Source organism: Andrena cerasifolii, chromosome 9, assembly GCF_050908995.1.
Source record: "Andrena cerasifolii isolate SP2316 chromosome 9, iyAndCera1_principal, whole genome shotgun sequence".
Classification (NCBI taxonomy): Eukaryota; Metazoa; Arthropoda; class Insecta; order Hymenoptera; family Andrenidae; genus Andrena; species Andrena cerasifolii.
This window is the reverse complement of record NC_135126.1, coordinates 9971695-9999441: the sequence shown is the minus strand read 5'-3', so window position 1 is coordinate 9999441 and position 27747 is coordinate 9971695. Positions and strand designations below refer to the sequence as shown.

The 27747-nt window shown below is 42.8% G+C and overlaps 3 protein-coding genes across 6 annotated transcripts in view; 1 reads left to right on the top strand and 2 right to left on the bottom strand.

Annotated features, from left to right (window-relative positions):
• Fim (plastin-2 fimbrin) overlaps positions 1-8313 on the bottom strand; it is a 31430-nt gene extending 23117 nt beyond the window's left edge. The window contains exon 1 of the mRNA XM_076819685.1: positions 7939-8313. Within this exon, the coding sequence (XP_076675800.1) occupies positions 7939-7989 (51 nt within the window). The 5' untranslated portion in view covers positions 7990-8313. The remainder of the gene's footprint in view (positions 1-7938) is intronic.
• A 2219-nt stretch (positions 8314-10532) lies between these two features.
• Positions 10533-25855, bottom strand: Kdm5 (Lysine demethylase 5). 4 transcript variants are annotated; one of them, XM_076819674.1, is made up of 18 exons: positions 25075-25855; positions 21829-22045; positions 21580-21740; positions 21142-21498; positions 20786-21064; positions 20238-20730; positions 20033-20160; positions 19755-19949; positions 18409-18869; positions 18074-18332; positions 17179-18001; positions 16895-17103; positions 16601-16825; positions 16405-16489; positions 15924-16324; positions 15610-15730; positions 15386-15528; positions 10533-15017 (listed from the first exon to the last, which is right to left on the bottom strand). In XM_076819674.1, the coding sequence occupies exons 1-18, from the start codon at positions 25303-25305 to the stop codon at positions 14952-14954; spliced, it is 4854 nt and encodes a 1617-aa protein (XP_076675789.1). In that variant the 5' UTR covers positions 25306-25855; the 3' UTR covers positions 10533-14951. The 4 variants fall into 4 exon arrangements, with proteins under 4 accessions (XP_076675789.1, XP_076675788.1, XP_076675790.1 ...); XM_076819673.1 differs by having other exon boundaries at positions 10533-15086; positions 25075-25854; XM_076819675.1 differs by having other exon boundaries at positions 10533-15086; positions 16601-16753; positions 25075-25854.
• Positions 25856-26727: 872 nt separating this feature from the next.
• On the top strand, positions 26728-27460 carry Uqcr-q (Ubiquinol-cytochrome c reductase ubiquinone-binding protein). The gene is made up of 3 exons (XM_076819694.1): positions 26728-26829; positions 27024-27189; positions 27277-27460. The coding sequence occupies exons 2-3, from the start codon at positions 27036-27038 to the stop codon at positions 27369-27371; spliced, it is 249 nt and encodes an 82-aa protein (XP_076675809.1). The 5' UTR covers positions 26728-26829; positions 27024-27035; the 3' UTR covers positions 27372-27460.
• Positions 27461-27747: the final 287 nt, after the last annotated feature.

The window sequence follows — 27747 nt, the reverse complement described above, 5'->3', positions numbered from 1 at the left end:
AAGCGACAGAGGAAAAATCGCCGGGGCCGATCTGCCTGCGCGGAGCCCCGTCAACGATACATTTCCCCGTTATAAAGAGCACATTCATACGCGAGAAATTCCCGGTGGAAGCGCACCGGCTGACTTTTCCGCGAGCTGCGCGCGGAAACAGGGGAAACACTGTGCACCGCGAAAAGTTCCAGCGAATAGGAAACGGGAGGAATCTGTCCCAGTAACGAATACAAATTGGATGGAATTAAGCATCTCCTCGGGCAAGAAGTTCAATCGGGAGAGTGGGACCACTAGCCGGTTAAGTTGTCGAGTCGAAGATCGCTTTGGATGCATCTTGCAGCTTGTTAGAGCCGGCTGGACGGTTTGGGGACGTTCGACTCGAGCATTCGCGATTATAAGCGACGATTAAGCGTCGTGTCTGTGCGCAAGAGTCGCAGCCATGATACCGCGGCTCGTACGACGACCGAATAGGCTAACGTGTTCTGTAACACGCTCCATTTGTATGGAAATTTCAAGGCTCGCATTTATCGTGACGCTCAGCCACGGTTAGGAATATTTTCCAACGATTCCACTGTCAAACTTGAGTGCCTGCTACCTGGGGTTCAATGTGAGCGCTTGGGATTCCTTGGGATTTTATTACGAGAGGGGGGACAGGCATGAGGAAGATGGGGGGAAATGAGGAAGATTGGAAAAAGATGAGGAAGATGGGGAAAAGATTAGGAAGATGGGGGGAAAAGTCGATCTTAATTTGCAGAACGTTATGAATTATTCGAGGCTTCTACGATCTGGGTTCTTACTATAGTGTAATAGAGGATTTCCAGAGGCTTCCTCCTGTATTGCATCACGATTTTTATAGGCAGTTAAATTTTCACGGTACCTTGAAGTTTACGGAGTACTAGCTTTACTACTCGGCTTCTTCTGGAATTTAGATTTTGATTTTATATTTTTTTTTATAGTTTTTAGGGGGGAAATAGTCACATTCGTCTGGCGCAGATCTCGTGATCCAAGAGTTTACCGTTGAGAAGACTTTGAGCAACAAACACACAAACGTATAAACTTTATTTTTTATTTATCAAGACCAGTGGAGGATCGTGAAAGAACTCGAGTTAAAGCTTCAAAATGGAAGATTGCGTGTAACGAAGTCTCAACTACATGGCTGGTGTAGTTAGAGGATATAGGAACGGAGGGAATTAGAAAATGGAGAGGCATTGTTGGAAAACGTAGAACAATACGCGCGTCGACCTAGGCGAGAGGTGCTTTCGCAACGATCCGATACTTTTAAGCGGGCGATCGCAGTCCATTTACTATTCCAGCGACGTGCAATTGCATAATGGACGCGACAGGCTGGTATAACAACGGTATTGAGCAACAATTCCAACAGAACGCATTGTTTGCTGCGAACCGTTTTCCTCCAACCACGATCCACGTAAGCACCGGCCCTGTTCGGTGGAAACTGTGTTTGGTGGTGTCTGGAGATTAATCCTCGCGAATGTTTACAACGTTTACGAAACGATGAAGCTCGACGAATGCTTATCTGGAGCAACGTTGACGAAACGATCGTTAAGCAGCTGTGCCGAATGATACCCTTCAATCGACGGGGGAAATAAAAAGCTTTTCGCGAGTGATAAATTGTGGGAAGAAGGGAAACACGACCGGGATCGAGAGCTAATTTTATTGATTTCCTTATTGAGGGTGCGAGCACCGAGGCAATCGAATGATAAGTACGTTATCGGTGCTATTTCCCAGCCAAGGAACAGAATGCTCCTACTTTTCCAGGCGATCACATGGCTGGCTACATTTGACACAGCGTAAAATGCTTCCTACGCGAACATTATAGCGCATTTCTGCATTAATTTCATGCTCGCGCAGCTATGAAACAGTTTTGGTCCGAGCACGTCTCACGGTACCTGAGAAACACTCGATGCATGAAATATAATAACGAACTTTGCGTGCTGCGCGGGAAATTGTAATTGCTCGCTCGACATTAAACAGCCCCATTAAAAGTCTCTGTAAATATGAGACACCGTCGCAGCCTCTGAGCTGCTTGAAATTAGAAAGTAGCCAACTGGAATAACTAACGCTTAGCAAGGTAGGTAGGTGCTCGTTACTTTAATCCTTGACTACCACTTGCTGCCACACATATTCCATCTTAAGGGCTTGAAGAAGGAGTACCAGAAGAATCCTATATTATTATAAACCTCCGCTAATCAATTTACACCCCTTTATTCCCTAAGCACACCAAAAAACCCGTATTACTTTAAAAAAAAACGAAAAGGACGTATCGCTGTCTGTACTATCACGACAATTACCGAATAATCGAATCTTCTCCGAGGCTATACCCTCCGTCGAGTAGCTAAATGCGCAACGTTTACTTCCATCCCTAATACTCACCCCCAGCTCCCGAATTCCATTGAAACGCGGCTCCCCCGGTTGTTTTGGGCGCCGTATTTTTCTTCCCCACGGCGAGAGGAATCGTGGCGCGGACCCACCTAAACCGGTAAGCGTTTAATTCTCAGGAACCCAGCGTGGTTCGTCTATTTTTGCCCCCTTTGTAAAGGACCAACAGCGCGGGCCTCGTCGGCGTCTGGACGAGAAAAGAACGGCACGTGGCGATCTCGCATGGTGTAAGGACGCTTCGGGGGGGCTGCAAGTGCACGTGCCTCCTTTATTTACAACGGGGCATTTCACCAACGCAACTGGAACAACTGGTGCGACGGAAGTTTCGCGAGACATTGAACCCCCATCTGGTGGACGAGTGCCAGGGCACTTCTGGTGCAGGTTGCTTTTACCGATGCCCACTTCGCCAGCTTCGGATCGCGATTCCGAACAAAACCTAGCGAAGGCTGATCTATCTGTGGAGCCCGAAGTCCTTGGATGATTTTGATTTAAGTCATGGAGTAGCGGAACATTCGATAGTTTACCAAGGGATATCAATGAGACTAGAGAGAAGTATTCTGCCCTCCATAGTTAAACTGTCCTATCTAGCGTTTTTTCATTTTTTCAGGTATGTTGAAATATTTGAAGCTCCACGCGTCTTTTAGCTTTTAACCCTTAACTGGTATCCTGGGGTCGCTCGTGACCCCAAGCACCCAAAGTTCGATGTACAATTTTCGGTTGTCTAAGTTGGTAAACTGAATTTCTAATTAATTTTATAATAATAGTTTAACTGTCTACGCTTCTATTATTTTCTACATTACCTAAGAAGAAAATATTCATAGTGGTTGCTCTAGTGTCGACTTTACAAATCTCTGTGCCCTTTTTTATTTGGGGTCTGCCACGACCCCAGTAAACCAGTCACGTTTGCCAAAAACAGTATACCAGTTAAGGGTTAAGTAAAGTTAGAAAACTCTGAGCTTCGTAAAGGTTTATAAACAGTATAATGTGTTTAACCTAACTTCCTTCCAAATGGTTATAATATCCTATCTAAAACAATTAATCAATTGGTACGGTAATAATACATCACCTACCGGTGCACCTATTACAAAAAATTATATCAGGCTGTTACGAAATAACGACAACATGTTTTAATTTGAACGATGGAAAATAAGGACGGTACAAATTAAATGGTAAAACTTCAGTTTTCTCGGTTGTTTGAAAATGTTAGATAGGACATTTTAACTAAAGAAGGCAGTATTAATAATATGGAAGACGATCGTGAAGAAAGGAATAAGTGCAATTCCCAAATTTCGCACAGAAGCGCAACGATGAACACTCGTACGCTTCCTGTAATTTTCAATTCAAGCGCCGCTACATGCGACAAGGAGACCCGTGAAAGGGTGTATCCTCGCGCGCATCTGCATCGCAACCCTTTCAGAGGCAGCGCTCTTCCCCACATTGTCTCTGACGGGGTGACTCTCAACCCCTTGTGCGCCGGGGCGATCGTAATGCACACCGACACGGGCGCCACCCCCAAATACATATTTACATACTAAAGGGGATGATCTGTATGCGTTAGACAAGCCGCCGGGGCTGGCTGAAAGTCCACGCGGCCCGAGAACCGTCTCTCGTTCCCGACGTCAACGACACGCGCAGTCGGCGCGCTTTCAAGAATTCGAAATCGTTTGCCCCGGATGTCGTTATCTGATCTCTGTCTGGAATTCCGCCTATTACGTGCCGACGAGCGCGAATATTTGCCCGTCAACCTCGCCTCTCTTATACCTCTCGGTTTGTGATACCGTTCAGCGTTCGATCGTGGAAAAAAACTGACGGCAGGTGACACGCGAACGATCGAGAAGCGGCGTTGAAATCGAAGCTTTGAGACCAGTCTCTGAACCACTCGGTTGCAAGGTAGCAAGTGCCTCCAGTCTTGCCGCGAAACCGTTCGTAACGGACCCCGAGTAAAATATGAAAGTGGGTAGTAACGACAGAGCGCGCTCTATAATCGCTTTAGAACTCTTCAGGCCCACGAGGACTGCGCAGCCCCTTTCGAGCACCCTTCGTCGAGTGTAAATACGAAACACACCTCGATTACTTCCACTAACGACTTTCCCTACCGAAAAGCAAATCCCCCGGAACGAGGGGCGACGGAGGGAGTCTGTTGGAAACGCTCGAGTACACCGAGAATGATGAATCGACCTGAGCTCTGGCACTAATAGACAAAGTCGACTTCAACGCTGGGATAATTGCAATAATTCCAGAAATAATCGAATAACTTGAAATATATTTAGAAAAACAGGTGGGTGAGTCAGAAGAAATCTAATAATCCAAAGAAACTCAGATGTATTAAACACTCTGGTTATTTGCTTTTCTCTTTTACCACCCCAGTTTTTATCGAACCACTCGACGCTCCTATGACCTACTCCATTATTTCGAACCACCCGTTCGATAAGACGAATCAGGGCACGTGGATTCGCGATCAGGCGAAAATCTGTCGCGGTTTTTGCCCACGCCTAGCTCTGCTCAGGGGTGGTCCCCTTGGAGTGCCCTTTGCGCCCGTATCCGCGTGCAGTTTTACAGCGCCGCAGCAGGATACGCGTCCAAAGGGGTTGCGCTCGCCACCGGTAACGCGATCAATAAGATAATTGAAGACTTTCTCGACAATGCCGGCGGAAGGGAGCAATTTCGCCCATCTCCCTTGTACGCGAGCAAGGTCATTGTTTTCGAGGGGATTCTCTCTCATCTCGCTCCTAAACACGGACGCCTCGTAATTTTGTATCCTGCTGGCTTGGACCGCCGTCGCCCTCGTCCACCAGCAGACGCGAATAAACTGGGAATGTCGACCGAAGGACTTGTGACTCATATATTGTAAATTCGATCGATAGGACAATGGGGGTGGTTTTTTTAAAATAAAGTGTTATCTTCGTATAATACGAAGCACGTTTACGCGGAACTCTGTACATTGTAATTTGTGGTGAGAAAAGTGGATGAGTTGTCGATATTCCTATAGCTATAGGAAAATTAATAATGTAACAGAAGTTTGAAAACCTTCGATATATGCAAGGGGAGTTCAGCCATCGAGTTCACCGGGCAATAATCTGATATATTGGCGTACTCGTGACTCGTGTACCGTCTGTCCAATCTGCGCATAATTACGTTCCCAATAAACACGCCACGATGCGCCAGAAAGGGAGGAATTTGGGAAGCGAAAAGCTTTCCTATTTCGATGATATGTATTAAATCGCTTGGGGGGAGCTTCGATACTCGGACAAATGAATCCTAGAATGGGGGAGAGAAGGGTTCTTCGAAACGCATTACGTGGGCGGTTAATTAACCGTTAAATGTGAGTTCCTAGAAACAAGGAACCAGTAACGTGTTGGTGGCCCTTCGACGCGGTCACGGAGCCGTGAAGCAATGCACTTTTCTGATTATCGAGATAGTGTACCTGCCTTCGACAAACATCGAGGTAAAGATTCGACAGTGATGATAAAAAAAGGTATTTAGGAAAATAATCACGTGTCTGGCTTGGGTACAGTGAGCAACGAAAATATTCGGACACTTTAAAATCGCATAACTTTTTTAAAATTAATCCGAACGACTTGAGTTTTTTTTAGAAGCTAGAATGATTAGTTTGCTAAGTGACGTGATTCGTCGTTTTGAAAAAAATTGTAACTGGTTGGAATAGTGAAAAATTTGTAAAAGTCGGGTTTTCAACTTTTTTATCCGAGCCTGTAATGAAAATTTAGGAATCCCGTTTGTAGATTTAAGTAAGTTGTATAGATGCATAAAGATCGCAGGATAAGGTCGAAAATCGCTGATTTTATGAATTTCGCGATTTTCAACCTTATTCTGCGGTCTTCAAGCATTTATATTTTTTATGAAATTTTAGGCATGTATAAAACTTACTTAAATCTGCAAACGGGATTTTTAAATTTTCATCACAGGCTCACAAAAAAAAAAAATTAAAAAGCGACCTTTACCATTTTCTTTTTGCTATTACGACCAAGTGGATATTTTTTTTTCAAAACAACGAAACACGTCACTTAGCAAACTAATCCTTTTCGGTTCTCAAAAAAACTCAAGTCGTTTGTATTAATTTTAAAAAAGTTATGCGATTTTAAAAAGTGTCCGAATATTTTCGTTACTGACTGTATATACAGGGTGGTTGGGTAATTGTTCGGAAAACTAAGAAAAGATAAACAGAAAAGATGCAGTAAATGTGACTACCCACGCGAACCCAATGATATGTGATATTTCCCAAGGTTAGACGAGATCAAAAGGGTAACATAATGAGTGTCTTCTTCATATTGGAGCAGTCACGCGATATTTAAGGAGCTCCGTAGATCCTTTGGGAGTCTGCTTCAAGTAGGAATAAAATACTCCCGTGGTACATATTGAATTTACTTGGACAGTAACTTTCAATTAATATTAAAAAAGATTGCAGCTTCACATTTTTAAAAACATACAAATGCCCTTCGTGTCTCTTAAGTAAACATACACACACAAAGAAGCAATATTGTATTGCAATAGTTCCAAAAAGAACTCAGATGCTAGTAGCAACTGGACCACCCTGTACATAGACTTAACGGTACCGGTGAGTTTTAGAGAGAGAGATGTTTATCAGCACGAATTAACGCCCGAGATTTCGGTTCCGTTAGGAACGACAAAATCATGAGAGAACGCTCCAACTGCACTGTAAACGCGATAACACAGAGTTTAGGGTGTCGCGTCAGTGGCGTCATGTATTTATGCCGGCCAAACTGGAGTGTGGTGACTTTACTCGTTTCCAAACGAGACGAAATGTAAATAAAGCCGCTGCGAGTAACTCGACCCGTCTCAGGCCGCAGATAATGCTGCTCCGCAACAACAAATGTAACAGTTAATGGACTCTTTTGCCCAGCGTTGTTTAACAAGCATGCGACCGCGCGATTATTGCGTAGAAACCGTGGTGTGCCTACACGTGCGTAAACATATGCTCGCCCGCGGCGAGTAATAAGCGAAAAGCGGCTGGGCCACGATATCCGATATTATACGTAATTACGCGGCGCAATCAAGCCGAAATGTATGCACGTTTAATACCACCGCGGTAATATAATTCAAGCGTGCGCGGGGAAAGGTGTCTTCCAAAGTTAATTACGCGATGATTCACGCGCGGCCGTACACATTCACTGATTCATTCGTAACACGCAAGATTCCGTCGATGGCATTAGAAACAAGCCAAGGTCGCGAATAATAATGCGACATCAGTCACGTTTCATTACGGGACAGTGGCAGGTAAAAGAGAACGTGCGATAAGTTGCGAATTCTACCGCTTCGAATTTGAAAAGGGCATGGCGTAAAAAGAGGAGAGCCAGCCGACTGCAGGGCGGCGACACCCGGCGTAGTCCCCACGAGGGTGGGCTTTCCACGAAAGCATGCTGATAAAACCGGCGATCGATAAGAAGCCGGGGTTGCACGTAGTAATGCGTTGGAACATCAACGGAATGCTATAGTAACCAGTGTGTCGCAACCTATCGCTTCGTAAATGGTCCATTGCGACGAAGCGGAGACAAAGGAGACAAAAGGACTCACCGCCTGAAATTGCTCCAGCAGCTCCTGCCGGTCGTCGATCGCAGTGGCCATGTTGTCCCGAATATATAATCCCTTCTTTCCTTTCTCCGTAGTCCCTGTGCCGTGGCCCTTCTCGCTCCCTCTGCCTCTCCTTTGTACCTCGGCGGCCTCTGGCTCTCGTTGGGTGACGTGCACAGGATCAGGACAACGTACACCCGCGCAAGAGTCAGTGATTATCGCCCGGTGCCGCGGAACAGTTACCAGGACGGGTTTACTTCGAATTGTTCTCGCACTTCGCGGTTTAGGTTACAACGGGGTAACGAAACAACCAGCACACCGCGGGAACGCGCCCCACTACCACGGAGTCGCAACGAAGACTGAGGCGCCCGGCATCGTACGAGCGCGCGCCAGTCGAGCGAGAGGCCACGGAAACGGCCGACCACGCACGAAGGGACCACTGCCTGTCTTGACACGTTGGGACAGGTCCGTGTGGTTCCACGAAAACATCCGCCCGTAAATACCGAAATTACGAGCCCACCTTATCTCCTCCGTGCACGAGCAATATTGTTTATCGTGTTTGCTCTCCTCATATTTCAGGCTTCGATATGGAGGGAACCCGAAGACTGGAGGCGGCACATGCCCTCGTATCGCGACGCGAAGCATGGCATCGCGAACTTTGCATCGATAGCTCTTCGTACTCGAAATATTCGATTCCGTTGTAGTTTTTATGGGTAAAGATTACGGTTCCTGCGTTCTTGTATCGCACGGGCGTTTGCTTTTAACCGGTACACGTTCTACTTTTCGTGGAATGCGTGACAATACAGCGGACAAAAGAATCCATTATTCGGAACTATTCCCGCCCAGACTTTCAGAGCGTTACACTGTCGAGGAGAACCTGAGGGCGGAAGTTGTCAAACTCGTATCGAGTCGGGTAAAAGGTGTTCCTTTTATGGGCGATCCCATTCGACTTTTCCTCAAGCCCAGTCGTCTTTATTTTTTGGACAGAAAGCACAGGTTATTATTCAACTTGTCGTTTGAAAGCACTTTACGTTTACGTATGGACAAAAGTTAGGACATAGAAGAGGTTATGTCCTAGGGTTCTTTTTGTCTTGGAAATGCGTTCGATTGTTTTATTCGTATCTTTGACGGGATTCGAAAAAATCGTTAAACTTCGGGGCACGATGCCTTCGTGCCGAGTCATACCGTTTGAAGGTACGTTTCAGCGCGCGTGCCAGCAATACGAGTGCCTTGCACGGACTGAAATATCGCAGACTTCCGTGTACCGGAAACTGTACATACGATCCATGGGGAATAAAGCCAATTACCTCAACCGGAAATGCTCCGTTTTCATTCGAATTTAGCAACCGCGCCGAAGTCCAACGACGTTAAAAACGAATGACTCTGAAGCTTTTAAGATGACACTTGTTTACCATTTTCACCACAAACGAACCGTCCGCGGATAAAAATAACGTCATGCTCATCTTTTGTTTCGCTTCGACGCAATTGAATATTCAAACTATATGCCTGCCGAGGCAAAAGCAACGACTCATTTGAATAACGGGTACATGAGCAAGCCTGAATGAGTCGCGGGCGTTAAACTTCGTGGAAACGAACAACGAAGTCCCGCGATGGTGAATCATTTTTTTTGCGCACATGGTGGAGTCGTACGGATAGAAATCAAAAAATTCTGGTTGAGTCATTCGATGAGGCCGATGGGGAAACGTCCCCATGACAATTTCGATATTCAAATGCGTCATCGAGCGTACTTTGACTCGTTGTGATACCGAACATAGTTATTAAGACTACAAAGAGCATGAAAATAATAAATCCTTGTGTATAAAGTTACATTCTATGAAAATAAAGGTAAAAGAACTGAATCTTTCTACGTTCCATGCGCAGAGTCCTAGCTTTGGGCAATCTGTGACGTTGAGAGATGAAAATCATTTCCGCGTTCTAATTCTCTTTTCACAGGTCTGAGATATTGCCGAAAGCTCTGTTCTACACAAACATGAAAATCTTCTGGCCCAGGGTTCGCTCAACATCCCGCCGCTTGTCGTATAAACGAGAAATTCATGTCTCCCCCAAGTTTCATGTTCCGCCGCGCTTTATTGACATTCTATCTCTCCCACCGGCCAAACGAATACGCTTCCACGGGCGTCGACCCCCTTTTAAATAATGTTACATCACGGGAGATGGGAGGCGATCGACTTGTCGGAATTCCACGCCTTCTAGAGGGACTCGTCTGACGCTGCTAAGTAGTTACGGAACTCGGGAAGCAGAGTTATTCTACAGAAAATCTATAAAATTTCAACCTCTTCTACGGAACAGTTTCCTGCGATTCGAGACTACGACAAATAAAGAAATATTTACATATTATTAGATCCACGCAAATGAAATGTTTTCCCGAAGATTAGCTGTAAGAAGAGTTTCCAGCTTGTTGCGCAACGTTTCCTACTTTATGAATGTCATTTGAAAGCGAATGAAGTGGGTTGGGCCGAAGAAACGTTGGACGTAATGAGAAACTCAGGGAGAAACAGAGTAGAGAATCGTTAAAACATTTCACATGCACTGATCTAACATTAACATAGGTGAACACAGTAAAACAGCGCAAGCCATCTCACGGTACTGAATGTACATGTACACATATACATTTAATATATTTCATCGGAAATCAAAGTGATATAATCTTACAAATAAAGACTACGGTTTTTAACGCTATACTTAGCCTTAAGTTACACCCACTGTTCATAAATATTTCCGTCTACAACAACGATCCGCGTATAAAGGAAATAAACTATGTCCCGAGGGGTCATATAATAAAATATTCATTCGCACAGGCTGGCGACGATGAAGGATCGCACCCAATTAACGGAAATGCTTCCTCGTTAACGAATCGACGCAGAAGAGATTCAGAAAGAAACACGAGCGAACGATCTATGTAAAAATATGAAATCTGCGAGTGTGTTTCTCTAAAGACTATACAAAAATTTCCGGGCGGAAAACTCAAACGGGTTCATCAGTGGGGTGAATTCTGGAATAACTAAAGCACGCCGGATTCCTCTGTGAAGCGTCACAGGGTAGGAGGAAATGAAAAGCGTGACGAAACGATCCAGTGGTATATTAACGAGGTCATTGGCGATGGTGATCGTTATTAATCGAATGTTAAGTAACGCTTTTAGACTAAATCATCATACGTGCCTTGAACGAATTTAGGCAAGCATCAATGCTCACGGCCTGGCCCATTGATCTTGTTATAAATTCGATCATTGTTTTCAACACAAAAAAAAAAGAAACATACACACACACACAAATCTACAACGACGAAAAGATAATGAAATATTCACCGAGCATGGAACCAAGTGACCCACTATCACCGACAAACAATTCACAATCGTATCACAAGAAAATAGGAGCTTTTTTTTAATAATGAAACAAACCCCCTTCAATAACAAAACGCTCGCCGAATGAAACTAAAAAAAGAAATGATATGAATGATACATGAGAAGGAATTAGCTGCGCTTAGAAATAAAGATTAGGTATACGCATTTAACTCGTGACATCTGATCACATTAATATACAAAAAAAAAAAACAAAAAATAAAAAATAGAGGAAACCGATTTGGTCGAAACATAATACTTGTCCTCGAATAATACACGCTACTCGTTTAGATCCAGTAAGCTTTTAATTGGCTGGTAAGTGCATGGCTATGTAAGACGCTTCTTTGCGAGAGAAAGAACAGAAATTAATACTAGACCGTTTTTTGTGCTCGTCATCGGGATGAATAACGAAGATGAGTCTCTTGATGATTGGTAGAATTCTTTGGAAACGCGTAGGCACTTGCCTTTTACACAGAGTATTTCCATACCACGAGCGCAAGCTTAATTGGCTAATGTTCACTAGAGCACTCTACTTTTTCACGGGTTCCATTAGCCAGTTAAAAGCTCTCCCCAAATAGTTCTGTAACACTCTGTATATGCTGAACGAGCGTGATCAGTATTCAACACGGTACACAAGTGTTTAATGGTAAAGTACAACGTTCGAGTACGTTCATCCTGCACGAACAACAGCTGTGAGCAATAACCACGGAGTTCCCGACCTTCTCGTGCCATTAGTCACAATGCATTTTTAATGATAGTGTGCTTCATGAATTTCTCATAATGTCTCCCATTTGCATTACATCTGGTGTAGCTAAATAGAAAATGATTCCAAGTACCTCGTAGAAAATACGCGTAACCAATATATATATATATATATAGTATATTTATATTTCTTTTTATTACGAAAGGAAGCAAATGAAATTCCTCGTATTTCGCTTAATCGAGCCGCGAAAACACTATCGTTAGAAATTCACTGTGTCCCCGCGTATATCCGGAACGCGACAGTCCAAAGAGGACCGCCGTGCCCTTTCTTTGTCTGTACAAAAATATATGTGTGCACACATAATGTCTCGTCGAATCTTTGACCTACAGTCTGTTTTAAACGGGACACGCCACACAGTGATGGCATACGATACTCTCCCTCGACTTATCACTGCTTATCTCTTTATACGATTTAGTACGAAATGAATTCTGTTAATTGACTGATCGAACGATTCGCGCGTCCTTAAACTACGCCTAACAATGGAACATGGATATATTTGTTTAACAGAATTCATTTGCCATGCCACCGTCGACCACTCGCGCCGCGTGCCTTCGATAGGGGTGTGTTTAAACCAGACTGTCAGTCGCGCGTCGTTCCACACATAACACACATTCAATAGAGTTTAAGTTTTGCATAGAAACTCAATGATCGATACACCTCGTCCTCTTTAACAAGTAATTATACAAAATTTCTTACGCCGCCGGCGCAACGCTCTCTTTCGCCAATCAATCTAGGATAAAAGTTTCTTCTTCTTTCGTTTCTTTTCGTTCTTTTTTTTATACAACGTACTTTGCAACAGCTAAGTGCAAAGGACTATACGAATTAGAGACAGAGACACGCACATAAACGCATTTTCACGAGGGCGAAAGGAAGATGTTAGTTTTTAAAAAAAACGGAGGAGGAAAAACACAATGCAACGATCACGTTAAAAACTAACTAAAGGTCATTGTTAACTGTCGAATGCGAAGCATGGTTTTGTACCAGAGTCAACATCGAATACACAAATTACGTATGCCATGATCTATATACCTTACACCAATGATAGTGATGTACTTCTTGTGTCTTTTTCTTTCTTTTATTTTAGTTTACAGAGAATGAGATCCATGTTGGTAACGCTTACAATATTTATAAAATCGTTTATTACGGAATACATCTTATCGTTAGTGTGTAAGTATCTTTATAATATTCGGGGACTTTATAATACTTTAATGTACAAAGTAATAAGTTTTCAATTACGCTACTCCGGTTGCATTACATCGTGCGGGCGATAAAAATGGTCGGGGGGTGAAGTTTTGCGTGTAAAACGAGCAATTTCAGAACTTCAGCTTTGAGAATTTCAGTTGAACAAAACGTTGAATTAATAAAACGGCTGGATCGAAATGTCAACGAATTGCAATATCAAATATGGTCGATCTACTCCCCGAATTAAATATCATAAAACGTAACACAGTCGTAGGAAATGGTAAGACAAACGTTACTCCCCGATTCATTGGGTGAAATCGTAAAATTACACGGTACAGTAATACTTCAGAATGAAAATTTACTTCGTAAATGACGAGTTTCTCTTTTAGGCCATTCGAAGGATTCTAAACTAAACTGAACGTCGTAATGCGAGGCGCCCATCTGCCCGAACATCTCGTGACAAGAAATACATAAATGAGAAACACAGATATGACTCGCAAGTCGCGCGAATTATAAGTTGCATACTCTGGTCCAAAATCCGATGAATTGCAATTAATGAATTTCGGGAAGGCAGATTTAGATATGCCATGTATCTGCGTGTCAATTCTTTTCTTTTATACAAACAGTAACATTACTTCTACCTACATGTTCCAATCTAATGTTCTTATATAATATGTATAATATCTATATCTTAATACACACATCTCTCAGTCTATCTGTACATACTACACGGCGAGGAATGGATCCCTATTCCATTACGCGCCATTACAATTAAAAGCTGATACAAAAACCGACGGAATCTTCTTCGAAGTAGAAGTATTCTGAGACGACTCATTTCCTTCGTCACGTGTACCTATCGAAATCGCTAATCTTTTCCATCCTCGCGTCACGAGTCGCCCAATCCATTAGATCAGTCAATGCCCCAGATTCTTTTGCATCCTTTCACCCCTTCATTTCTCATCAAGAGCATCGCACTCACGCCACAGACCACTTTATAAATAATGTTAACGCGTACCCGTTAGTTAGATGACAGTCGTTGGTCTGACGAAACGTGTAATATTTTTTTTCCTTTTCCGTCCGACATTAACGGCGAGAGATAAGAGACAGTAATTACGCGAGATATCGATCTGTTTTATTTTCCAAGTCGCACTGCGTATCGCCAAGCACATCACGGTTCATCCGTGATATCCACGCGTTACGATCCCACAAAATGAATTTTGATGAAATTTCATGTTACGGATCAACATTAAACGTGTCGAATTCGTTAGGTACTTAAAAATATAATGCAGAAAAAGTGATTTGCCATAAATACAAGTGTATATATTACACGCTTGGACAATAGATCCTCCTCCTGGCGAGGATAAACATGTCTTTCTCTCTATAAAAAAAAAAAAAAATAAATAAAATACCATGCAATACGCGATACATATGAAAAACTGCGCCCGTTCTGAAAAGCGCGCATCAAATCGAAGTAGAAAAATAAAGTTCGTAGTCGCCGGGGTTGTAATTCGACTGCGATATAATACTTTTATCTCCAACATCCACTCGCAACGATAACCACACTGACACACACGATGACCTGCAGTAACCAACGGACTGGGGTAAAAGTGATAGGTAACATTAATTTGTCAGACTGTAAGCTCACAGTCGATGTGATTTGAAGTTCGGTAAGCATCCCCTAGCCTTGTACGGAGCTAACAAGATAAAGTGGGCTAGTAGGTCCTGACGAAGGATGTCGTTTCCTGAATGTCTGCATCGCTGTCTGTGCCCTGGTATCCCTGGGATTGAGAAAGGGAAAGAAGTGCATCCAGGCCTAATGATTCGGCTAGCGGATCGGGCGCTCTTGACTACAGTATAAAGAACATAAAAAAATATTGCTCTAGAACTACGATATAATACACTACTGGGCAAAGAAATAAAGAGCCACGGAAGATATCGAATGAAATGAAAATTAGAGCCAGAACATAATCAGAAGTCTACTGGCCGCACAATCTACCGCTGAGGAAAGAAGAAGAAAAAGCGTAATAATAAATTGATAAAGCCGACAGAAGTACAAACTTCACATAAGCCTGACGTACATAAATAAAGTTATCTGCTCTAAAATTAGCAGCGATATCGGGGTTCGAGCCTACTCGTGTAAACTTACCGTCGAATTTTGCTCTGCCTCTTTGCAATTACTGCAGATGTAATCGTCTTCCTCTGCAATTTCTGTACGGTCCAATCCGACGCAGTGCATGTGGAACCAACCTTCACAGCCGCCATCGCACTGAACCCAATCAACTTCCCTTCCTACATGCCAATAAAGATACACAGGGTATTATAACGATAAGAATTGTGTCAAAGTACTTTCGGAGTGGCAAGTACGCTCACCGTTGGGTCGTAAACAATTAACGGCGGCACAATCGTCTTCTTCGTCCGAAGTGTCCTGCTTGGTCTTCTTCCGATTGCCGCCTCTCTTCTTGGGCCCTTCCTCGCCTTCCTTACGTTTCATCTAGAATTCATATTTAACTGAAATCGAGCTAGCCGACGTTCAAGCGACTGTACTTATTCCGATTGTGTTGCGTCTCGAATTTAAACTTTCTTCCATCGGAGAATTTTTAATCGTAATCATATGTTTGGTATGAGTGATCATAAAATCGGAAAAGTTTCAATTCGAGGCTGACGGTGTCTTAAAATTTAAGTACCTTTCGGGGTCCGCGCTTCATCGGCACCGGGGAACTGGCAGACTTCTTCTCTTTCTGCAGTCCTTTGCGCTTCGCCAAATGCTTCTCCTCCATCTTCTGCCGCCCGAGCTTCTTGAGTAATTCGAACTCCTCCGACTTCCGTTTCCTCCCACGCTTCTTCACATCCTTCGTGTCCTGGTTGGAACTGGACTGTACTTCCTCGTACGACGCGTATTTGCGAACAGTGCTCGGACTGTTCGTGTGACTTAATATGCGCCAGATGTGCTGCGTCTCGTCCAACGCGACTTCCAGCAAATCACCTTCCATCATCAACTCTTCTAACCGTAACCTCGCCGATTGCGAAAGTATAACTGCAGCCTCGGTTGAATCGCTTGATTGTGACTTACGCTGAACTTTAGATACTAGAAAAAAAATACCATATATATGTATAAACACGAATTAAATTGTGAAAATTTATTTCCATTAAAAAGAAAGCACTTACTATAAGAGTATGCGTGCTCATTACTGTTGAATGTACTGCAACTTGGCTCGTCGTCGTCTATAGTAACAACATCGTCGTCGTCGTCCTATAATATATCGTACACATTAAATTTATCCATTCATAATGCGTCACGTATTATGCGCGCAGCCTCATGGTACACCGTTATACAAATTCAATTATTAATATTGACACTTACTGCAGTACTAAGTGCACTGTCATCCGAGTGCACGCCGCTAAGTGGAGCAATTGCTTGTACTCTCTGATGCAGTTCAGGGTTGTTCGCCGCCTTTTTTAACTCGCTACTAATGATCTTTTCCGTCTTTTCCCTCGCAGCCGCCTCTACCAGTTTCTGCGAGAGTACAGACAATTTTGCTAACGCCGACGAAATTTCATCTGTAGCTAATGCCTGTCGGGCTCGATCCTACTCACAGTACATATTGTTACACAAATTACGACATTATTAATGCCTATTACTTCGCAAAACACTCACCTGCCAATTCATCGCGCGTTCTGTTAAACACTGCAACGCTTCGCCCTCCGGTAAACGAATAGGAATCTTTTGAAGGCTAACTAAAAGCGCCAAAATCGTTTCTAATCGAGGCCGTCGTGAACGTAAACAACAGGGGCACAAAAACTTGATTTCCCTCGACATCGGTAATTTCCCTTTGTACGACGTTTTTGGCAATGGTACGCAGTTCGCTAAAATCAAGGGTCACGATTACACTACTGTTCAATTTTACGTTTAATTACACGTGTATTAGAAATCTCGCTTACAATGGAACCAATCTTTACAGAGCTCGCATTGAAGCATGAGCCCGAACCTCGGTCGACGACAGACGCAATACCTCGAATCGTCGACCTCGGTTTTCATTAAATTCCTCTCTCTTAAATTTCTCATAGCTTCCATTTCGCGTTGCTCGGCTAATTTAAACGCGGCTACGACCGAAGCCGAGTCATTGGAATCGTCCAATTTTGTATCACAGACGAAGACAGGCCCTACCGATTCTTCACTCTTACTCTTTTTAGCTTTCAGCGCTTGTATACCTACTCCGATCCGCGGTGACAAAGCTTCCATTAAAGTATAATGCGAATTTTTCCTCAGGAATGTTCTTGCTGTCCTTTCTTTCCAAGCCTTCGCTTGTGAAAGAGTGGACTCTAAAATTGGAAGGGCGTCTAAGTGCAGCGGGATACTTCTGCCCTTTTTTATCAGATCATCCAATGTGTCGTAATAGGGAAAATTCTCCCTTGCCTGCACTTCTTCCACCATTTTCGTCCAATTCTTCGCTTTGTTCAGCGTATCTTGGAGAACATCTAGACTCGGTAAATAAGCTTCCACTTCGTCAGCTTCGCGAATAAATTCTTCCAAAGACGATATAGTTTGCCTGCTCTTTGTGTGGAGATATAATTTCGCTTTCTCCTCCCACTTGTCAATCGCGATCATCAACGCTTGCAACTCGGATAGAGTATTTTCTATGGTTAAGTGAGGCGGTATTGTCATACCCTTTTCAATTAGTTTCGCTAAGTCATCGCGGTGTATAGATTTCGGATCCTCTTGAATGGACTTCACTTCCTCCAGCCATTGAATTTGAGCTAATTTCTGCCGCAAATAAATACTTAATTACATCACAGGCCAGAGATGCATTACCGATAATTGCATGTGTACACTTACTTGCTTCAAACGAATGAGTTGAGGTAATTCGATACAAATAGAATCTCCGAAGTCGATACACTTCTCCAACTGTTCTATGTCACAATCCTCTTTAGCCTCCAGTTCCGCTGCTTCCTTTTGGAACTGTAATACTTGATCGAGTATAAATTTCACGCCATCCGACTCCTTGAGGTCACAGCACAAGTTTGTAATTTCTTTATAGAAAAGTGTTAATTCTTCTACAGTAAGCTTATATTTGGTTTCAACCGATTGTCTGGTTCTGCATAAAGAAGGTACGAATAACTTAATTTCCATAATACATGTATTATGCACACAAATTAAAACACAATTCATACCTGGTACGCTGTTTATTATTCAGAAGTTGCTGGGCGACGCTTGCACACTTTTCAGCATCTTGTACAGCGGTCGTTAAAGCTGTTAATAGTTCGCTTTCGGGGAACTTCTTACTTTCCGCCTCGTTCAAGAGCTCCTTCAATTCCGTTAGCTCGATCTTATCGCTCTTCTTGTCAGGGTCCATCGCCTCTTTCACTTTTGACACCCATGAGTCGAAGGACTCCGCTTTCAACTTCAACTTTTGTAACATAATTGGTAACTCGTCTAAGGTATAGCGGTAACGTAACGTATGCTTTTCCGGGGGGCAATCACAAAGCTCTGTGAAATGTCTCAAACAAACTAACTGCGAACTCTGGCACGAGCATGTAACTGCGCTTAAGAAACAAGTCGTTTTGCACGCTTCGCACTGCCTCTCATCGTCCGGTAAAAGTTCAAACGCTTCGCGTTCGGCCTCTGTTACACCCTAAAAGGCATAATTTTTAACACGAAAATCATTTATGGAATCGTTCGCCGCTCCTACATTTCAGAAATAGCATTAAATCGCAACCAGACTATGAATGGAAACACATGTATCCATCTGCAGGCGGGCTGACTACGAAATACTACGAAATATCGCGGGGATAAGATTCATGTGAGATTATCGTAAACGCTTTTAAAGGAATTGACGAGAAAAATTCTGAAATCCCCCGAATCAGCAGAGGAAACACAGTGCCTGTTTAGCATCATGGCAAGGCTTTAAAAACATAACCTCTATTCACCAATAAAAGTTACATAATCAGGATCAGAGACACACCAAATAGGCATCAGCTAGTCAAGGTCGTTAACTAAAGAGCGATCGCACAAAAACTATTTTAACGACAACGAACACAGTCGAAGCAAATATAACGAAATACATGGAGGCATTAATGAGGAATATAACGTGGATGGCGGAGCTCTACTGCGATGACCAATGGTTGGCAATATCAGCCGCACACATACATCTTTTACCGCGTGCGCGTGTTCCCGCATGGTTACGAGTGTGTTGTTTGCCGACGTGTGCGTGCGGCGCTGTGTGTGCATGAATAGGTGAGAGAACGCTCGCAGCATGTACTATACTACTTGACCTAAATACATTGGCCCTCGCATTTAAAATCGTAACCCGTTCTACGCGATGTTTTGGTGGGAAAATTTGAACGTTCGAAACTGCTTGAATGGTTAAATAGCCTTTCGAGTAATTTGATAAACGCGTAATATTTGAAATAATAAATGAATTGATTATTTACAAATTAATCGTGTTAATACGTATTTAAAATGCATGCATCAAACAAACGTGAGAAACGTTCGAGTTATATATAAATAATCAACTCACCCATTCCAACAAGTTTTTCCGAAGTTTCTTCTCATCATCCACCATCTGAAGCATATCGTGGTAAGTGGCAGTGGCGATCCCTATATCCAAGGAATCTGGATCTAACGACATTTTACACACCAACTCGTCGTGAGAGAACACGCAGAATCGTCTTAAATTCGAGTAATGCGTTATGCAGTCCCGTCCAATTTTAAGCTGTTAAACACAGAGGATGGGATGGATAAAGCATATATAATATATAGACGCCTCGGGTGTCCTGATTTATAATGATACCGTACCCAATCGGCGGGCGCGAAATTCACAGCTTCGGCAAAATTGTATCCTTGATTGAAACCGGCGTGATAAGCTCTTGGAAATGTCACAACAAACTCGCCCGCGTGTTGATCGGTTCTACATACTGGCACACCTGCAGATAAGATAAAAATATTCCGAATAATTGATGCTTTGTAACGAACTATGGGGATCTCGTAATTGATTATATACCTTCGCTAGTTAAAATGTTGGGATTCATGATAGTAACCAACTGGTGGAGCAAATCTGGCTGGCTATGAAATAGTTCTGGGGCGGCAGATTTCATTGAATGCTCAAATCGTTCTGCCTGAGAGCCTGGCACGCCGTACCATGTTTTTGGTTCTCCCCAGTGCAAATAATTGATCGAATAACTCCAATGGTCCTCGTTGTGCCAGCAAAACGTTGCGAAACACATGCCAACGTACATCCACGGCACTTTCATACCACTGATGTCAGCATTAATATGACCTAGGACACTTCCACGTAAAACCGGCAGATTGTTTAAATTCCACGAAGATTCGGCATATTCCTGGTCGCATGTGAATAGGTTAACGCTGGTTTTCGTTGGGAATCCAGATCCGTGATCCATTGTGTGTAAATCCGCGCCATACTCCACTGTCACATCTTCGTCGATGGAAGAGACTATTCGCCAGAACTCTTTCTCTACTAAGGACGTTGGCACCATCTGCAGAAGACAGGCTAATTACCAGTCTGTTAGAGGACATAAATGAGTAACTTACGTGTACAGGCATGTTGAAGTAATCGCTTTTGAACTGATCAGCCATCTCTCCAAACTGCTGGAGAGTGTACTCTCTTTGTGCCTGCTCGAACCCGAATGCTTCCATTGGCTTAGAAACTTCCTCAGCGACGCATTTCGGACATCGCCAGTCGCCTTTCGGTATTTCTGTCAATGGTGGCATCAGGCAGAAAGTGTGGTAACTGTCGTCACATCCGTCGCACAAAAGCATGTTCTCTTCGTTGTCCCCTCTTCCACAATTGTGGCAAATGTATTTTGCCAACTGCGTAAAGACAATTATAAGTTTGACAAAGGCTTTCGTAAATCACCCTGCAAGACCACGACACAATGTACACTCACAGGATCAAATTCATAAACAAGCTTTAAACCTCTCGTTTTATTCGATTTCTTTGCTTCTTTGGTATTAAATCCAGCCATTTTGGGGCCGGCTCCATAAAACTGTAACTTCTTAAGCTCTTTACTGTCGTCGCTGTCCTTGCATTTCAGCCCATCTTTACAGTCGTTGTCAGAGTCGCACTCCTCCTTGCAGTCTTCTTGTTTAATAGATACTTCCTGCTTCTCTTCTTGGCCACTGAATCTCTTGGACCGTCGTGAGAACTTCTCAGTCGGTGGTTTGATTTGTTGCCGTGATATGATTCCATGCGGTTTATAATCTCTATCCTTCTTCTCAGTCACGTTAGAATCTGGTTCAATTTTCTGTATAATTCAATGAATGATATATGTACACGTTACTAACTTGCTATAGATTTCATAATATCTAAGGGAGAGACTACTTACAATGTCTGTCAATGTTTTCCCTTGTTTAAAGACGTCAAATGGATATAAAATTCTTTCATAATGATTCTTCAGTATACTTCCTACACTACGTCCAGACGGGTAACCCAATTTATTTGCAATCTTCGCCCATCTCCTATCTCTCGTCACAGTTTCAATTCCACCTGCAAATAACACAGATATGTACATTTAGCCCGTAACACTGGCGGAACGCTCATTGAGGATCTAGACGATTAAACAGCAGAGACGAACCTTCGTCGGTGACTATTTTGTGCAAAGAATACAAATCAAGGGCCTTGCGCTCTACGAGTGGGATTTTCAGAGAGGAACCTTGAAGCTCCCAAAATTTTGCTATTTGATCTAAGAAATTAAGCTTTATCCTTGTTTTCGCTTCCAGCTCGTTTAATCTTTGTATCCTCGGAACGAATTTGAATTTGTCAACATCGACGGCAAATGGTGGCTGCCAATTCTACAAAACAAAGAGCAATGAGTCCATACAGATGATTTGTGGACATCGGTCACTTTTATTTATCAAACAATCAAATAACTAGGCCAGAAATTATGTTAGTACTACCACTTGTTATGTAAGGTTTTATAAATACTTTTTCTGTATATTCAAGTACAGTATGTATACTGAAAAATGGAAGTTACAATCATCTTCAGATCAGATACTTCTTTTATCCATAATAATCTGTCTCATTTGAAAACCCATCATTAATTGAACTTGATTATAAAAGAATATATATATATATGTAATAATTATATATACGAATATATATTTCGCGGATTGTATTACGTTATTTACAACATTTGTATACCTACGCGGTAATACTTACAGGTCTTCAGATGAGTCAATTAATTGAATAAAGTAAGGATTTGGTGGTATAGTACAGATAAACTTATAGTAACATCGTTGAAAATTTTAATCGATGTGAATCTAATAAAACGGAAGAAAAAATTAAGGTACAAAATAATTAGCATCTAACATCTTGGAAACTCATTGAGAAAAACAGTGTCGTACAAATATATACGTCTAAATAATCGATAAGTGCTTTCGCTGCTTTATCCCTATCGTGACGCCACATCATTGCAAGATTGGAGAAATATTTTGGACGGCCTTATTCAATTTTTTAATCGAAACTAGGGACAAGCCTCTTTTATTGAGCGCCGTTTATAAATTTCGTGTTTAATTACAGCGTGGCAATAAATATCGAGGTGTCGCCATGCTACGTACATCGCGACGACTGTTCCCATCCAAGTTGAAAATAAACGAAACATCGGACGAAGATTTTCTCCATATACGACGCCCATTTAATGCCGCGACTATAGTTATTTCCGTAATGGCGTCATCCCGTTACAAAATATAAATTTCCACAAAGCTCTCCCGATAAATAAATCAATACACTTGGAACGGATTATCAGATAAATAAAGAGCAGATAAACCTGTTAACCGAAATTAATGGTAACGGTCGACGGCGAAAATCAATTTCACAAGACCCGGGGAAGCAATTTGCGGGAAGGGAAACGCCGATGATGCATTTGTCTTCGTAAAACTCGCGGAAAACCACTCAGAACCCGAAAACTTATTCGAGTGTAAAGCCACGGCGTTCCCATGCGATGTATCTATGAAATTACTGATGCAAACGATAAGAAAAAGCTTCGAGCAAATTCAATTTTTCAACCGATGCATTCTGATGTATTCGTCGCACCTTCTGAGTAATTACTACACTATTTCCTTCAATAACATATTCCCGCGTATCACTATCGTTCACGATCGATTACCAACGACTCGGAAACACTTGAAGAAAATTCTGGCCTGCTGTTCCAAAGAAATGTACTGGTAGGTAGGTCCAAGATGCAAATGCAATTACAGATTAGAACTTTTCAACGGTCACTTTATGCAACGATTCCCAAATAATATGCACCGCCATGGCTCTCACGCGATGATCCTAAGAATGATCAATTCACAAGTAACAGCTAAATGGGATTTAATCTGCCAACAATGCACTTTCATGAGAAAATTGATTTTCTTATTATATTGCGCATTTTACACGGCCATTTATAGAAGTCCGTATCTGCAGCCTTCTCTCTGCCCTAGGGTTATTACTAAACTCCGCATGATCCTCTCTGATCCATGATTTTTCAAAGTCAACGTGCAATTGTAAAAACCACGCTACTACCGAGCCTTACTCGCCTATAAACATGTGGAAACAAAATGGTGGGACAAATAGGTTCTAATGATGATGCAAAATGTGCGAGCATTTTGACGAATATGGTCTACGGAGGAGGATACTCGAGAGAAACTAAAAATTCCCCTATGCCTGTGTCGACGATAGATGTCAAGACTATCTAAATACACTTGGAATACAATAGGAAGCGGGTTAGACGATAGAGGCGAATAAATCTGTGGAAACGAATTATGGTCTACTAATGCCAGAGCTTGCGATCGCGTACGTGGTCTGAGACGAAATAGAAACTTCTGAGAAGTACATCAAACAATTCCCGTACTTGCAACGTTACGATATCGCGAGCGTCTCGAGAGCATCGTCGCCCACAAACTCCGATAATTTTTTCACCGCTTTCTCTATCGATGCCATGGGCAGGCAGTGTCGAAGCATTTCCGCAACATTTCCGTGAGATTCGGCTAAAGGTGACATTGTTTCGATTGTCTCGGCCATTTTACATAGCGTACCACCTAGCTACAGCGATATTAAATGTCGCAATGGGACCGAGTACCTAACGAATGTACTCGAATTGGAATTTTTTTTAATTCAACGCAAGTGCCTGGACGACGCAACGGGGCCGTAAGCTTGCCCGAGAAGCCCATATCGTCGTGTTTCGTACGTGGATACAACACCTATCTGCGTATCTCGCTCAATCAAAACGTTCCCAAAGACACTGCACGGGCATCGTGGTTCTTTTCTTCCCTTTTTTTTTCTCTCTCCTTTCTTCGCTCTCCCATCAGCATTATCATCCGTCCCGTGTCGACAGAGACGTCGCGTACTCTTACCAGGCCCTAAGCGTTTCCCGACAATCCCGACGTCTCGCACAGAAAAAGGAGACCGTCCCCTGTCCCCGCGGAAATATGGTGTCATGGGAAACTGATCTCGTTCCACGATCAGTTTTCGTTCTAAAACGCGCATTACGTGGAGCAAGCTCGTTTGATTTCGTGATGTCACGATTGTGATGCCCGTACGGAAGCGTCACAGCACGTAAACGAGGTCGTGCGTGCACGTCTGCACGGTCGACGATCATCGGGGGAAAAAAAAGAGGAAGAATGGAAAAAAGAGTAAAAGTTAGGAGACGGCGAGAAAATTGGCGAGGGGGGCCGCCTGTTCCTGGTCGGAGGTCCGCGTCCAGCACAGGCGAGGGAATTAAAGAGGATCGATGCGTCGTTGAAGCGTCCCTGTGGCATCGACGTGATAACAGAAAGGACAGCGGGCAGAATTGGAAAAAAGAAGAGACTGACGCAATGGCAACAGGATGGGATCTACTTACTGGCGGCGGTTTGATCTTACAAATGCCAGACTTCTCCGCGATCGGCCGTATCTTTGCGATGTAGCCAAGGGGGTCGTGAAACTCCTCCGTGCTCGGTTCGAAGACCGGCGCCTCTGGCGGTATAATAAACTCGAAGTCCGTATCGCCACGGTCGCAAGCCATGTCTTGGGTGCAACGATAAGTCCCGAAAAAGTCCTCGCAACCGAAGTCCGTGTCGTGCCTCGATACCATGACTCGGGTGGCCCAGCAGCGCGAGAGCTCGGGGACACGGGATAGGTGGCCCACACGCACCTAACGCGGCCGAGGGACCTCAGGCCAAGGATCCAGGCACCGTTACTCAGCCGCCGGCCGCGTGAATCTCTTTGGCAATGTGCTTGGTGAGACCATCGTCGCGGACTGCATTTGTGTATCCGGTCGAGAGCAGGTTGACAATGTACGCGATCGACCACGGAACACGCACGGCACACAACATTCACGATATCACGCGGAGCCTCGCACACGAGCAACTGTCCTATTCTTCGCTTTCCGTATACCACCTCCACCCTTCGCTATCTACTTGACATTATCCAATAGTGGCGCCACCTTACACCCGAGACTGCGTCGATAGCAGTTTTCCGTGTGTATCACGGTTTCCCTGGCTTTTTCTAGGAGGCGGATGGAGCACACGCGTATAAAGAAACATTCGTAGGTGGTTTGGTGGAGGTTTAAGATGTCGCGAGGAAAATAAAGTTGTAGGAATGGACGGGCGGAGCAGGCTGTATCTAAGTCCGTAAGGACACTTCGCGTCACGGGTTGAAGATTTTAATTAGACGAAAGAAACGAGTAAACGTGAAAATTCCCTACGGGGTTTCGATGATTGTTGTTTTTTTCATCGATGCTAGGGAATTGATGCTTTTTAAATGTATGCACGGTTGAAAATGAGAAATTGATTAGAGTGGTGTGCAAAATCGGTGGAATAAGTTAGAGAGTCTTTGTTGAGAGTTCTGTATCTTTGGAATGTAAATATGTGTATAAATAAAGAAGTTTTGTAATGTTTGGATATATTGAATGGGACGTTTTAGTTTGTAGCTTTGATCGGTAGGTGGCTATAGTATCTGCGTGTTTGTAAACGGCGGTATTTTTGAAAACTCTTTTAGGAATGTTAGTAAATTTTTAGTTCATGCCTTCGCCGCTACGCATTTCTGTGTTCATAAACTGATTGTGTGCGAATTTTTAAAAGGCTTTTTAACGCAATAAATGAACAATTTTGTTATCAAATTTAGTTGCATAATCCTCTGAAGAGCTCCTAGTAGAGGCCTATGACCGCAGATTGTAAATAAACAATTCAACAGATTATTTCACAGTTCGGAAAAAAATTCCATTGAGCACAACTGTAAACTCACTGCCAATTAATGAATTATAGCTTTCTCATAATCTGGATTATTAACAATTATCGGATAGGTTTATAAATGAACGTAATATCGTCTTGATCGAGTATTCAATTTACTCAACGAAGTACGCATATTTTACAAATAATTTATACACTCCTGCAGTTGGATCCTAAAAAATAAACGGTCGACTACTTCCCTATATAATTTTCACATTTTTGAACATTATAATTATGTAATTATTCAGTGTAATTGTTGATGTAAAATTGTATCATTTTAATTTACCGCCTTTTGCGTATCAAGTGACGCATCAACCTATCGCTCTGTCGAACTCGCGCATTCAGGAAAATCAGTACTTTCCGAGCATCCCTACTCTTCGTGCTGCCGAGTACGTAAACTGTTACATAATTCTCAAAAATTTTAAATAAACACATTTCTGATCGATCATTTATTCGTATAAAATATAAAGAAATATCTTTTACACATTGTATCCACTGAGAGCGCGACAGAATTCTGTATTATCTATTCCTATTTCGTGGTTATGCTCTGCCACCTGAGACAGTAAATACACTTGTGTTCCAGAAACCAATCAAAATGGGCAAGGAATTTGGAAATCTTGATACAATCAGAGGGGTCACATTCTTCCGCCTTAGCCCTTTCGAGCAAAAGGCTTTCGGTGGAATGATCAAGGATGGTGTACCTAATATGGTACGTCGTTTCAATGGAAGTGTCCTGCGTGTTGCACCATGTAAGTTCCATCTATTAGTCGCCAATGTCTAGGTAATGGCGAGTCTCATTGCTCTGTCACGTTGTAATGCTCGGCTTTATGTTACAGTTTTCATAGGTACCTACATGCTCATAGCATGGGCGGACGAAGAAAATTGGAAACTGAACCGCAAGAACCCCAAAGACTTTGAAAATGATGTATAAATCTGCGATGCTTCTAGCATATTCCATTTGTTATAATAGATACATGTAAATATTTAACTCGAAATAAAACTTGAAGTATTACTTAGAAACTGACTTATTCAAGTTACGAAACAAGAATTCCTCAGATTCCATTACATATGCAAAAATATTATGTAATTCCAAGTGTTGTAATCTTGTTTCTTAATTCGTAAGATGAAAGTACCTCACAAATATTTAAGTTAATTTGAATAAATACGCGTTTCTTGTATGTATAGGTACAAACATACTAGTTGGTAACACAGTGTTCTACCTAAAAACATTCCTCATCTTTTCCGAATAAATTAACCTTTCTTTTCCGAATAAATTAACCTTTCTTTTCGACAAATATACCTACCAA

What these genes read in the sequence shown, in the direction of transcription:
- Kdm5 (XM_076819673.1), bottom strand. Translation starts at nt 25,305, where the DNA reads ATGGTATCGAGGCACGACACGGACTTCGGTTGCGAGGACTTTTTCGGG. An exon ending in ACTTCAACATGCCTGTACAC is followed by an intron (nt 20,731 to 20,785) that starts GTAAGTTACTCA and finishes TGTCTTCTGCAG; the next exon opens with ATGGTGCCAACGTCCTTAGT. An exon ending in AGGCAGAGCAAAATTCGACG is followed by an intron (nt 15,087 to 15,385) that starts GTAAGTTTACAC and finishes TTTATACTGTAG; the next exon opens with TCAAGAGCGCCCGATCCGCT.
- Uqcr-q (XM_076819694.1), top strand. Translation starts at nt 27,036, where the DNA reads ATGGGCAAGGAATTTGGAAATCTTGATACAATCAGAGGGGTCACATTC. An exon ending in TGTCCTGCGTGTTGCACCAT is followed by an intron (nt 27,190 to 27,276) that starts GTAAGTTCCATC and finishes TTTATGTTACAG; the next exon opens with TTTTCATAGGTACCTACATG.